At 36.5% G+C, this 14,552-nt stretch overlaps 1 protein-coding gene across 50 annotated transcripts in view; it reads right to left on the bottom strand.

Annotated features, from left to right (window-relative positions):
* The window catches only part of osp (outspread), a 321,240-nt gene extending 315,895 nt beyond the window's left edge, over positions 1 to 5,345 (bottom strand). For 25 of the 50 annotated variants that reach the window (XM_067111805.1, XM_067111810.1, XM_067111815.1 and 22 more), the window contains exon 1: positions 4,707 to 5,345. In XM_067111805.1, coding sequence (XP_066967906.1) covers positions 4,707 to 4,826 — 120 coding nt within the window. In that variant the 5' untranslated portion in view covers positions 4,827 to 5,345. The remainder of the gene's footprint in view (positions 1 to 4,706) is intronic. The other 25 variants (XM_067111793.1, XM_067111795.1, XM_067111798.1 and 22 more) reach the window with 2 other exon arrangements.
* Positions 5,346 to 14,552: the final 9,207 nt, after the last annotated feature.

The raw sequence follows: 14,552 nt of genomic DNA, 5'->3' as shown, positions 1-14,552 counted from the left end.
AATGGCAACCATGATTAACACTACCCTATAGCCTACAAGTTACGCCTAGTCCGAAAATGTTTGGAGTAAGCTAAACTTTGTGCGAAAATGTCCATAACTTAAATTATCCTATTGTAAAAACAAATAGACCATCGCGTACTGTAAAACATCATTTTAAACTAAATGGCAAGATATAAAAGAAAAAAATAACGAATGCGCCATGACGTACTGTAAAACATCATTTTAAACTAAATGGCAAGATAAAAAAAATAATGAAACGATGAATAACTAAAAATACATGACTTTTAAATAACATCACACCAAGGACACAAGGTGAAAATGACTAAATGAGAGAATCTTCCACCTAGGTGCAGTGATTCTGCAAAACTAAATGCATCCCACCTGATGTAAAGGTAACATGAGGTATTTGGTATATCGAGATGGTGCTCTGCACTCCATATTCTCCCCACCATCGCCTTGCCCCTACAATAAATCCCAATTATTACTCTTAAACCTCGTATGGATTGGAGTTTTGACTTAAGATGACAGTATATTACGTACCCTTTCCTTGATAACTGTGTGTGTGTGTGTGTGTGTGTGTGTGTGTGTGAGAGAGAGAGAGAGAGAGAGAGAGAGAGAGAGAGAGAGAGAGAGAGAGAGAGAGAAACATTTTTTTACTAGATAGCCTACATACTAGCTCTGTACTCTCCGACTGAAACGCTACCGGTAGGCAACTTTAACTGCCATCCTATTATTCTGTTTTCACTAATACTATGGATATGAAATACGTAAATAATGAATTTGAAACTACATTACAAACAGTTTCAGGCTGAAGATTACATCTACATTTGAGGAACAGATAAAGCCAAAGAATTAATGAGCATCACGCCTGAAATGGCGAAAACACGATTCATCTGATTTTGTTTTTACTAATTTCATCCCAGCAACAGTTAAAAAATACAATATAATCGTTTACCCTGAATATGGATGTTAGGCATGCACGCACTCGTTTACGCAATTTTAAGTAATTAATCTAGAATTAGTACATATAGCCTAGTACCAACAACCAATTCTAATATTTTAAAACACAAACTAAGAGAACGAATCATACTGTTAGAAGGGGTGCTTTCCCTACAGAAATAACTACCGTATACCGTACAATAAAAATTTAAAAAATTAAACTTAAAATATGACGTATATACTTTGGATATTTCTTCAAGATTTATCAGGGTTTTATTGTGAACAACAGGAAAGACAGGACGAAAGGGAAAATTCAGCTGTACATCTAACCCACAAACAAATCCATCGTATGAATACACGGTACCGAACGTAAATTGTCCAAATACATTAAAATACAATGGTTTCATGTTTCTGATGCTAAACCAATATTATCTTCCAAAATTTTTCATTGCAATAATTGGTGTCGGTATACCGTTTTAACTCCATTTTGTTTTTGTTTGTACCCATGAGCTTGAAACGAAGTATTTTATTATTACTAACGTATTTTACAAGTACATCGGGAAACCAGAACTTTTGATAAAAAAAAACACTAAATTCGTGAAAAAATACTGATACGGCTTACGGGAATTAGTTGACATCCATAGCTAACAAACGCCAGCTCCCCCCACCATACACACCTCAGAAATGCATGCGATGCAGCAAGAGATCTGAATCATCATGAACATTTCTATTTACAGAAGAAACCTTACCATTGCAATATATAATCGTATCTGATTATACAAGGTAAGGCCGATGCGTTGTTTTGGTGTTAAATGTTATAACACCATACTTCAAGGCAACTCTCTCTCTCTCTCTCTCTCTCTCTCTCTCTCTCTCTCTCTCTCTCAAAACCAATTCGACTCATTTACACAAAATCACAATGATGAAAATGAGATTATGACAAATAGGTTGCCTGTCAGCGTTTCTGGTGCTTCCAAAACATTTTATTTGTGACTTACAGTATTTGCAAGGAAATATTACACTTTCTTTCAAAGTAAGGACTACATCAACGCTAATCCTTTTCGAGTAAATCAAATTCTTGATCATGGCGCAAACGTAAACCTTCATTCAAATCCATTTGCATTTTTTCCCCATCTCCCCTTAATATCCATTTATAGCCTAGATTGGCAGTCTATTCCCATATCCAAATTTTCTTTAACTTGACACCAAGACTTCAGCAAAACTCCTTTTGCCTTTCTTTTCTTAAACTGGCAGCCCCCAACATCTCTCCTGTCAATTATCTGTTTTAACTGATTGAATTATCTCTGTAACAATTTACGATTGCTGGAGCATATCAACAAATGCTCTCAAACCCTAGACTACGCCATAATCTCTGTACCATAACAGTCGGCAGTCTGGGGTTTAATATCCCTTGCTTGAGAATAGACAAGCATTTTTTCTCTCCCTTGCTTGGGCTGTTTGTTTTCCACACTATCTATTGAGCTATGTAAATTTATTTTGGGATCTTTCTACCTTATTCGCTCTGCCACTTCCTTTTTGCACAAATGCGCATGGTATCCTTTAAACAGCATGTGCTGTTTACGGGATCGAAGTGTTGATTTTATTCTTAAAAGTTAAAATGACTGGCAAACTTTCCAGCAAATAATACATTACTATAAAGTTTAGCATTACTGAATGATAAGGTAGTTTCCGGAATATAACATATTGCCTGCATTTCTTTATCAAAGAAAATTTTTTTCTCCATTTTTTCTTCAAAGAATAAAGTAATCATTTAGTTGTTATTTCAGTTTCAACCCTTTGAATCAATCAAATGTAATATTTGCATAAAATGAATGAAAGAACAATAAAGGGGAACACTCCCTCGTATTGTTTCACACTAACAAAATTATTTCTGGACGAGATTTCACTGATGGCGGTGCATCAATCAAAAAAGATCCCCGCTCGTTAACAGAACGATTCATAAAAAGGTTAGAATGTCTCAAAGCGCATGGGAATCTTGTGTTGAAAATAGAAGTCATGCTTTTGAAGACGGCATTACTGAGATTCCCATGCGAGCTGCAAGGCATTAAGAAACTGAGGGCGTCATGATTCACAATCTTTTCCCGCCTTCTATTATACTGTACCCAGCTCTACCAATTTCGGTATCATTCATTACAAATAAAATGATCGAACAAAATACTTCCGTCCTCCTGAAACGCCAGATCACCGTTAATCACGCCATCATACTGGCTCCACCGGAGCTAATCTTTTATCTCATCATCACTTTCAATCAAAATTTGAAACCGCATCCAATGGGCCTTACCTTTAGGAATGACACAAATTGTTATTTAAGTCATTACTGAGTGAGCATTCACACTAAATAGGCCTAAAAGCAAGATTCCACAAAATAGAATGACCGTAAAAACAAGGCTGCAATGAAAATTAACGAATAACAACAGACATAGATCAACCGAGAAATAAAAAGCCCCTTAAATGATCATTTTAAGCTTCTTTTTTCTGATAGGATATGTGGGTAAGACCGACCTTAATTTCTTCCGGGCCTACAAAACCAATGTATGAATACTGTGGACTGACAAGAGATGAATGACATTTAAGATACCCAGATAGTATCATATCCAGCCAAAACAAAAAACTTTGTATATTTCTTTAACACAAAAGCTCTAATCGGTATAGCCTACACTGGATATGTTCATATTTCAGGTTTAAATGTTTAATTACTATAGCTTTTGCTTATCATAGCAATAATAAGAGTAGGATCTCTCTCTCTCTCTCTCTCTCTCTCTCTCTCTCTCTCTCTCTCTCTCTCTCTCTCTCTCTCTCTCTCTCTATATATATATATATATATATATATATATATATATATATATATATATATTGTATATATATATAAATATACATATATATTTATATATTATATAATAATATATAACAACGGTAAACTTATGTGTGTGTGTATATATATATATATATATATATATATATATATATATATATATGAGAGAGAGAGAGAGAGAGAGAGAGAGAGAGAGAGAGAGAGAGAGAGATGAGAATTTTCGGAATTCTGATGTTATTTGCACATTTTCCATATTGACTGAATTCTAGAAGCAAGACTGACACTTAGTCACCCGGCGAGTGTGACACTAATTTAATACCTCTGAGCTACAAGGACCTATACTTTCCACTAACAGTCCTCTTAATATACAATACCATGACTAGTTAAACATTTATTCGAATCTACATTCTTAAAGAATGTTTATTAGATTATGCTTAGCACTCTAGCTTTCCACTAAGTCTTGTTAATATACAATACCATGACTTTGGTTAAACATTTATTCGAATCTACATTCTTAACGAATGTTTATTAGATTATGCTTAGCACTGTAGCTTGCATGTAAGAAAGAGGCCTGCCGGTGGGTTAAACATGGTTACTGTAATTAGGCCTACCGGGAGGCTAGCATGTTATGGGGATTTTAAAATCATAAAATTTGATTTTTTAGTCATGATTTAGTTATGGAAAACAGAGATAGTTTCAGCAAATCAATATGCTACAGTTGGAAATAGGCCTAGGCCTTGACTATGTCTAAGATCACCCAAACACCCACCTATTTAGCCTATAACGTTAGTAAAATGCAAAAGCAACCTCTAGTAAACAAACATTACCTTCCCTGAAAGATAATTATGTACAACAACATTATGGTCAACATGAAAAGAATGAGGTGAGCATTATATACATTCTGTTGAGAAATCTAGTCACATGCTCTCCTTACCCTGTTAGATTCCAACGCCTCGGCAGAATGTTCCTCTCGTTGTCTGAAACAATTGGTGCATTTGCTCTTGTTGAAGATGTTGGGCTGGAACTTTCGGCAGTCGGACTTGTAATTGGACATCTTTGATAAAAAATAAGCCTACTAGGCTGCTGTGAACTCTATATTGTGGGATGTTGAACTAGCAGTAAATGGCTGCGTGAAGATCTCCATGCATACGAATGGGGGCGATTTCTTTTTTCTTCAACTCCCCATCACCAGGGGAAAGGATGATGATCTTGGCCGAATGGAAGAGGCAGCAAACATCATCCTAGGTGACGGAGGGAAGAATCTCTCTATCTCTCTCTCTCCCGACCCAGGTACGTTAGGTATATTCCACTATCACGCCCCCAGGCACTACCACTAAACTTATATCCAAACTTATTTATTATAGGATTTCTTCTGTGCACTGTTATGGACTTGGTAATAAAATCACTCGCTTTATCACACTAGTATGAACTTGTGCTTGGTAAGATCTTTCTTTAAGCAACTTCTAAAAGATGTTACGTTGCACTTGGTGAATTTAACACAACAAAATCACGTAGATTTTGTGTGAAAACTCGGCAGTCCGTCCACCCACTTCACATACCTGAACACTTGTGAGGTGAGGCAACTGATTCGACCCCGTCATCGCCTCCAACACTCCCCCTTCCCGTCCTAAACTCAGCCTCTTGTGTCAGTTGACATGCAACATTTCATTATTTTTGTCATTTTATGCAGACATGCAGACTTTAATCAACTTTACACCTCGCTTTTAATTTTATTTTTGCTATTCTATATCATATTCATTCAGTATTTTAAAGAGAAAAGGCTTACTTATGGTTAATCCTATATTCTTAAAAATATAAACTGGCTACTCTGTAGAGCCGCATGACGATACTAAGTCCGCGAAAGAAGTTAGTACTCTTCACTTTTACGTTTCTGTGTACATTTGCCCCGAAAATAAGAAGATGTATTAAGTAATCTTATTCATTATCCGTACACATAGAATAATTATGATGTCTAATACCTCTGAGGTTCATGAATACACGATCTAAAAAAGTTTTTAAAACTTATGGTCAGGTATTTCTCTCGACATCAGTCGCCACCGAAAACCTCCACTAGATGTATTTGAAGAAACACCAAGTGCCAACTGACATGTCATATCCCAAGCGTATCTAATAAATCTTACAAAATATAGCAAATACTTTGTATAGTGATAATGTATCGCTGAAGTTGTTAAGGATTATGAAGATGATCACCCATACGATACTACGAAGTGGCATCACTATCTCTTGACAGGTGGATAAATTATTCATTGCCGGAGGTATGGTCGGGGAGGGGTCATAACAGTCATATATTTGTCAGGTGTTATTGTGCGAGGCCTGATAGCTGGTTATGCTCAGCGCCCATTGAAATTGAATTTAAATACTACTAATATAATAGAAAAGATTCAGACGTTGAAGAGAGATAAAGTTAAAGTAAAGTATTGTGATTAACGCGCTTTTTGAGCAATTTTTCCGCAGTTACCGGACACACACACACACACACACACACACACACACACACACACACACACACACACACACACACATATATATATATATATATATATATATATATATATATATATATATATATATATATTGCATAAATTCTGGAGGCAGGATTAAGGAAAACAGTCTTTAAATCATAACAAATGGATGATTGAGTAAGTCACATCAATCAAACTTTTATTTGTAAATACAGCCTTTGATTCAATATCTCACTATTTTTGTTTGACTTCTTTCTTTAAAAGGATAACGATGTACTGGGTCTTCAGCCGAGACGGGGAACTCCTATTTTGTACGCATCCTAAAACATATTAAGAGTTTTTCCACCGATGAGCCACAGTGAGTTTCCAGTTAAGCCAAGGAGACCTTTAGATCCTTGTCATGTAATATTCTGTAAATAAACAACTGGTGTCACAAATTCATAGTTATAAACATTTCAATCGTATACTTTAAACAAAATAAGGTTGTGTTGTTGTAAATGGTGTCCAGTTTGAAAGTATTAATCAGACACGTCACAAGGCAACCATTTTCGTACTAGAACGGAGGTCAGAGGGGTCTTAGACTAAAATAAATAAATGATTAAACAAAATAATGTCATAAATACAGGTGACTACAACCAACAGCATGTAGTTCAGTGGTTTAGTCAATGAACACGTACGCAGAATACTACATTGTTTGGGATGGAATTCCAAGAGGGTGAGTGATAAGGTCCAAGAAACGAAAAACGAAATGTATTGGCAACGATATCAATCTCAAAGAATAAATGGCACATATATATACAGTATGTATGTATGTATATATATATATATATATATATATATATATATATATATATATATATATATATATATATATATATATATATATATATATATATATATATATATATATACAGTATGTATAACTGAATCACGAAGATATGGAACGCGATGAATGTATAAATCAAGGCAAATGCCACGAAGGAAAAGTGAAACAACGGAATGGTTGCTAGGCCTATATATATATATATATATATATATATATATATATATATATATATATATATATATATATATATATATATATATATATATATATATATATATATATACATATATATATATATAATATATATACATATATATAATGTGTATTTATATATGTATATATATGTATGTATGTATGTATGTATGTATAAGTATACCTTAGTTTAACCAGACCACACTGAGCTGATTAACAGCTCTCCTAGGGCTGGCCTGAAGGATTAGATTTATTTTACATGGCTAAGAACCAGTTGGTTACCTAGCAACGGGACCTACAGCTTATTGTGGAATCCGAACCACATTATAGCGAGAAATGAATTTCTATCGCCAGAAATAAATTCCTCTAATTCTTCATTGGCCGGTCGGAGAATCAAACGTGGGGCCAGCAGAGTGCTAGCTGAGAATGGTACCCACCCTCCAATGAGGAAATTGTATGTATGTATGTATATATATATATATATATATATATATATATATATATATACAGTATACATATGACTCAAAACCAATGGCTTAGAAATAAAGTTGAAACTGGTCAAGACCAACACCCACTGTGTATTGTATTTCTTCGCCTGTGGTTTTGATTCATATATGAATCACGTGTCAGAGTGATATATATATATATATATATATATATATATATATATATATATATATATATATATATATATATATATATATATACATGTGTGTGTGACCATCATCGCTTCCAACTCCGTGTGACACTTTGCGAAACTCTTTTTCATATCGTTCCTGTGCTTTATCTCCCACAAATCTCCGCTCATCTCCAATTTCCTCTCTCACAGTTCCCTTCCAAGTAGATCTGGGTCTGCCTGCCAGCTCTTCTGGAGTCCACAGGCGCCCAGCTGTCATTATCACGTACAATTCTTTAATGGGTTGTGCAAAGTACATGTCCAAGCCATTTCCACCTCCCTTCCATCATTATCTGGAACATTCATAATTTACCTTATTGTATCATTTCACACTAACTCTCAACATTGATCTTAAAGCTTTATTCTCAGATCAACAAATCTTTTAGATATGGTCTCATTGTCATACTAAGATTCATGCCAGTATCGAAATATGGATTGTACTCAAGTGTAACCTTACTTTCTTATTCAGTTTCAGTCTATTCGATTTCTAAATCTTGTTCAATCTGCCAAATGTTTGATTTGCCTTTTTTAGCTTCTAACTAAAGTCTAACTAAAGGGATCCTTAATGGGATATCATTGTTCCTGAGTATTTGAAAGATTCACCATCATCAGCCCTTTCTCCATCTAATGTCATTTCATCCCTATGTGCAAACTCTGCCATCACTATTTCAGTTTTCTTAGATTTATTATGAGTTCCATCTCTCTAGATTTATGATTCATTCACTTCAACAACCAAAGTGTCAGCCTCTTCAGCATATTCTGAGCCTGTCAACTTTCTACCACTCCTCCAACATAAACCTTCTCTTCTATCTCAGGCTACTTCATTTATGGAAAATTTCCGACAGTTCTGCACATTTAAAGAGAATGCCTTAGTGACATAAGACCTTCTGTATTACTGGTCTATTGACGCTGTCAAATGCCATCTTATCAGCAAAAGCCATCCCGTCAGAAGGTTTATTTTTTTTTTTTAACGGAATACACTACTTCACAATTTGTCTTAACACAAATGTTTGATCGGAGTAACTCTTGCTTTTTACCAGTTCCTTTCTCCAGCATACTGGTGATAAGCAGACTGAATATTTTCCCAATCATCTGGCACTGTTTCCTCATTCCATATTCTGCTAAACAGTCTTGTTGGTATACGAGGGGTCATTTCAGTTTCAGCTAAAATCTTCTCTGGAGGAATTCAGTCACATGATGGTGTTTTCCATCTCATAGGTTTCTTTATTACTGATGCCACTTCAAAAACTGAAGTTACTCATAAACACATTAAGCTCTTCGTCAGCTTCTGGTCTATCAAACAACTTATCCTCCAATCTCTTACTCATGACCTTACAATAAATCTTCCGCCCACCCACACTGTCTTTTGACAAGTATTTTTCTTTTTTTCTGTTCGCCCGTGGATATTTCATGAAATATCATGTGGACTTTGTCCAAATATTTTCTCTTATCTCTTCTTGATCTTCGTTTAACTTCACTCTCTAGACTAGTTTGCGTTCTTCATTTCCTCCCTGCGGTTCTTGGCCTTATGTCACCCTTATGCAAATCCTAACTTCCCCCTATCTGATAGGGAAAAACAACTCAAACAGATGTTGGCTTTAGCAATGTGAAGATCTGAAAGTTTCCTTTAACACACAGCCAGGTATACCTGCTTCAGCTCCTGGGGAACAGGAGCAGATTCTTAGTGGTCAGGTGAGCGATCAGGAGCAATGAAGGAGGGGTGATGCCTCCTTGGAAGTCATGTAATCTTAAGCCAAATCTCATCTCAGTTCTGCTTTCTAATCACTGCTTATGTTGGCCAATACTGGAAGGAATAGACTCTAGTCTATGACCAGTGTTTCCAGGGCAACGGATGGCCCTTGTCTCGATGGAATGGCTAAGCCAGCTCACTGGTTCAAATCTACAGTTTACATCTCAAGGTTAGAGGCCATGCTCATTTCATAATGAGACCAAGCTGTCGTTTTTACTGAATGCGACACTGTATTTTATTTTATAATTCCAATAATGTCCATCTGAATTTTCCTCAAATAATCTCAATATAAGGATAGAAATTAATTGGCCAATCACAGTACCATCTACTACTCCAACGCCTTAAATTATTTTGGTACTTAACCTTCATTTGTTGTCTTATAGTGTCTTATCATTTATAGACTTACAGTTTAATAAACTGAGGCAGGTGAAGAGAAATTAAAGAAAAATTTCTTAAACTCCTGGATACCGAGAAAACAACTATGACGAAAAAGGTTTTAAGTAGCTGAAACATTTCAAACGAAAACTGAATGTCTGGTGTTTTTACCGATGTTCGTGTTTTGGTTGATTCTTAGAAGTCCTTCGTGAACTTTGCTGAAATCCGTTTCTAGCTACGCGGGAACAGTGGAGAATAGTGACTGAACTTAACACAACATCTGGTTTGTGGGAAAGAATTTAAATCTAATAAGCATCCGTTCTTTAATGGGTTGGTTTTAACGCTTATTGTCTAACACCCTTCGGTGTGAAATTTTTGCAACCCAGAACATTCCCAAAACTAGCAAGATGCATATTGTCACAACATTGGGCATGTGCAGAACATCCATCCCTTGAGCTGGCAAGGTGTATACTACCACAGCATTTTACATTTGCTGAGCATTATGAGAGTTAGCAAGATGTAAGCTGTTACAACATTCTGGATGTGCAGAGCATTCTAAGTATTAAGTAAGATGTACAAAGTTACAGTGTTTCATATTTGGAGAATATTCCAGAACTAGGTAACGTGTAAGCTGTCACAGAATTCCGAAAAAAAGGCACTCACAAAATCAAGGTATACTGTACTTGTCACAGCATTTTGCAAATGCAGAACATCCTAGGCCAGGGTTAGTATGTTTTGATTTCTGCAGTTGATTATTTTCATCTGCACCTGCCAGACCCTAAGGACATCGAGTCAAGACCTTGATGGCCTGCATGGAGGGTTCCTTCCATTCTTTCTTCAAATTTAGGGGCACTACAATACGTGTGTCCTTGGTCTACTGCGTAGGTGATCTCTGTTGTGAGTGATTAGTGCTCACTGAGGAGGAGTGGTTTTAGATCAGATTCTGACAAATTTCTGATTCTTGGCATGAATTATTACAAAATTTGCTGTGCAGTAGTTGCCTCTCCTGGTCATCACTCGTTACTACTTCAGTGGAGTCGTTATCAAGAACAATGATGTCACTGATGACAGATGACCTAATAATAGCAGAGTGGTTGTTGCCAACACCTCCGCTGTCTGGTGTCCTTCATCCGCTGGTGTGAAACTGAGCGCAGGATACTGTGATAACGTGCTGGAAGCATTATTTCTCTCACCTGGAGTAAATCTAGCTAAAAATGTATATTTAAGACTTTTCCTCTACATTAAACAATGAGGGTCTTTCATTCCTTTGAGTCTTTTTTCATCTCTACATAACTTGATCCACTAACACGAAATTTGGCATCCTGATGAAAACAGCCACTCCTCTCTCAAACACACACCACTACAAAGGTTTTCACTTTGACTGAAGCATAATTCATCTTTTTGGTCGCAAAGTGTCTGCTGACACACAATACCACTCTTCAAGTACCAGTGCAGCAGAAAAGAGATTCTGGTGATGCATACAACACTGTTGTAGTATTACAAAACCGAAACCATCTATACCCGAGTCCATCAAGATGGACTAGATCAAATCATCCTCTAATGCCATTTAATGACTGGTGCACCATAGGCCAAAGGTCCTGAGTTGTAGGCATTATCTGTTGTCAAGTGGTTTCCCATGAAATTAACTTCTCTCTGGCAGAATTGAAATTTATAGGGATGCAAGGCGGTACCAATTTTCTCACCAGTTTCAAGAAAATCATACATGTGCCAGAACATATCTTGCACGTTAGTATCATACAACACTATTGGCTACACATTCTGTAGCAACTCCATGGGATGAGTTGACAACTTTTTTTTTATTAAGTTCAACTTGGTGAAATCTCCAATTGGCATCCATTGGTGTTTAGAAGATGTGGTTTGGTCTGCTGGATATCATATCAAATGGGTCGAACAAGTGATGCATTTCATGCTTACACCAGGCATTATGTGTCTGAGAGTCAATGGTATGTCTTTGTAGTCACTCCTTTTGCCAGTTACCACTTTTCATGCACTACTCACTGCTCACCCCTACAGGTACCTGCCTTAAAATTCTCAATTACACGCCCTTACTGCTATGTCTTTTTGCTTCTTCACAATATGGAGAAGCAGAGATAGGTGTGTGATACACATGCTGGGTTGCATCTGGTCAGAGGTGCAGAGGGAGAAGCTGCCCCCCATTACTGACAAGAGGTTTTGTGTGGTAATGGATGTTGTTCCTGAAATTTGTTCCAGCAACCATTGATTTGTTGAGGGACATTGTCCTTTACGGAGTTTATGGGTGCAGTTCTTGGTTTCTCAAGAATATCAGCCTTGATTTTAGCAACTGGTATATAATGTGCTGCATATACCTTTTTGATGTAATATGAGCATTCCAAGTCAACCAGGAATATTTCCTCAGTGGTTAGCGTACTTGTCAATTAGACTTCGAACACCTGACTGCCTAACACTTGCATTATCCTGCCTGCTACATACTGCAAATTATCATTCGGGGGATGCAGATGTCTCACAACAATTGTGAGCATAGACGTTTGTATGCCTCCAGGTACTGGGGCTTCAGCACCCAATTTAGTTCCGTTCCTATCTAAACAATAGGACTTATTGGCTGCATTTTTGTCACCAACTTGTAATGCCCAAGCTCTATCTGCCTCATTACCATATGCTTTAGTATTACCGAAATAGCGCAAATTATATCTTGGTCTGCTCTCGCGATAGTGAGAAAATTACCTGTCTTATCACGTATTTAACATAACATTTGGTACTGAATGCAGGGCACTTATGGGATCCACGAGCATATTCAAGGCCATCTCTCTGTTGCTTATGGCAAGTTTTTGCGGCTGCTACTGTTTCCTATGAAGTTACAGTGACACTTATTCACCCTCATCACAGCATGGTACACACCACCAACACATTTAGACTCGGATAAATTAAGTAATTCACACTTTACTATAAATTTACCAATGCAGTTGAACTTCTAAAAATTTTATTGTACTTCCTGTTTGAGGGAAGCATTATGTAATCCAGCTTTTGCTGTCTTTCATGTCACTGGCACATGTAGGCCACTGAAAATGATAAATATAAGCAATGCCTTTGCACATTCTTCAGACCCTTATATGGTACTAGAGAATTTATCACCTAACACTGCTCTTTTCACAGGTTTTGTAGAAAAGTTGATCTTATTGTAAATGCTCTGTTGACACTCATCTGTCCTTTCAGTATAACAAAGCTTCAGTCAGTCATTCGTAATCACCTCCACTCTTTCACTTGCCTGGGATGCATAGTCTGTGGCAATATCAACAAAAGATGGCGTGCAGAAGTAATCTTGTTGACACTAAGCTGAGCTGTTTATCAATGCCGTTTAGGCTTTGTTGGGGAAATGTTCTTCTTGAGCTCCTTGGGGCTCCCATAGAAGCTCGTCCCACGGGCCCTTGAGTGGCTAGCTTTCATAGGTCAAACATTTACTGACCGAATGGCTTGGCTACTGGCTGCCTATGATCACAAAATCAACTTGGTGATAGTCCGTCTGAAGTTTACCACGTAGCTCATGCCAGGAATTCAAGACGTGATTTGAATGTATTTACATAGCACAGTTTTCTTATTATTGATGTTTCATTAATTCTGTTACCCTTCGGACAGCCATTCTTTTGTTTTCATGTTAAGTGCTATATCCACGTCTGTTTTGTATGATTTCGTGTTCTTAATTCCTCTGTAATGCTTGCTGTAAATCAAAATTGTATGTGAATTATAAAAAGCCTTTGCTCTAAAAAACCATAAAAAACTATGAAGTACATAAAATTTTATGGCAATCAATATTTTTGCATTCAGCCAGTTTCCTGGGGCGTTTCAGAGACGAATTGGCATCATGACAACAGGGTACAGGAAACTCGTGCTAGATTTCCACCTTCGCAGACTACAACTCAATTGCCATTGAAGGGAAGAGAGAATTTTCTCAAAAAGATAAAGGTCCTGGGATGCACCTGACACACACACACACAAAATCAATAATGGTTGAACAAGACCTGAAACATGTATATTTATACTGTCTTGATAGTTACTGGAAACTAAAATCTTGTCTTTACTTATATTATAAAGTTCATCTCCAAGAGTACTCAAGGAATGGCATATTAATCTATTTGGGAAACTTTTTTTTGATATGAATTGATAGATAATGCTATTTCATTTCCTCATATAATCTTCTGACAGAGTTGCAGTTTTGTCTCAGTGCACCACGGTTATGATTTTTTGCCTTCAGCTTTCATCAACCAGAAATGTTATTTAGTAACAATTTATGAGGCAATATGCATACACATGGGTAATTTTATTCAGCAGGGTAATGCTAATGAGAGTTCACTTTTTTACGCATAATTACCAGAAAACATGTAATTTACGAATTGTCTTTATCATGTTACATAACTAAAAAGTCTGCTCTATGATATGTCTTAACACCAAACAAGCGAAATGGTTTGTATCGGTATTGATTG

This window comes from Macrobrachium rosenbergii, chromosome 11 (genome assembly GCF_040412425.1).
Source record: "Macrobrachium rosenbergii isolate ZJJX-2024 chromosome 11, ASM4041242v1, whole genome shotgun sequence".
NCBI classification, from domain to species: Eukaryota; Metazoa; Arthropoda; class Malacostraca; order Decapoda; family Palaemonidae; genus Macrobrachium; species Macrobrachium rosenbergii.
Note: the sequence above shows the minus strand (reverse complement) of the source record. Positions and strands in the feature narration are given on the sequence as shown.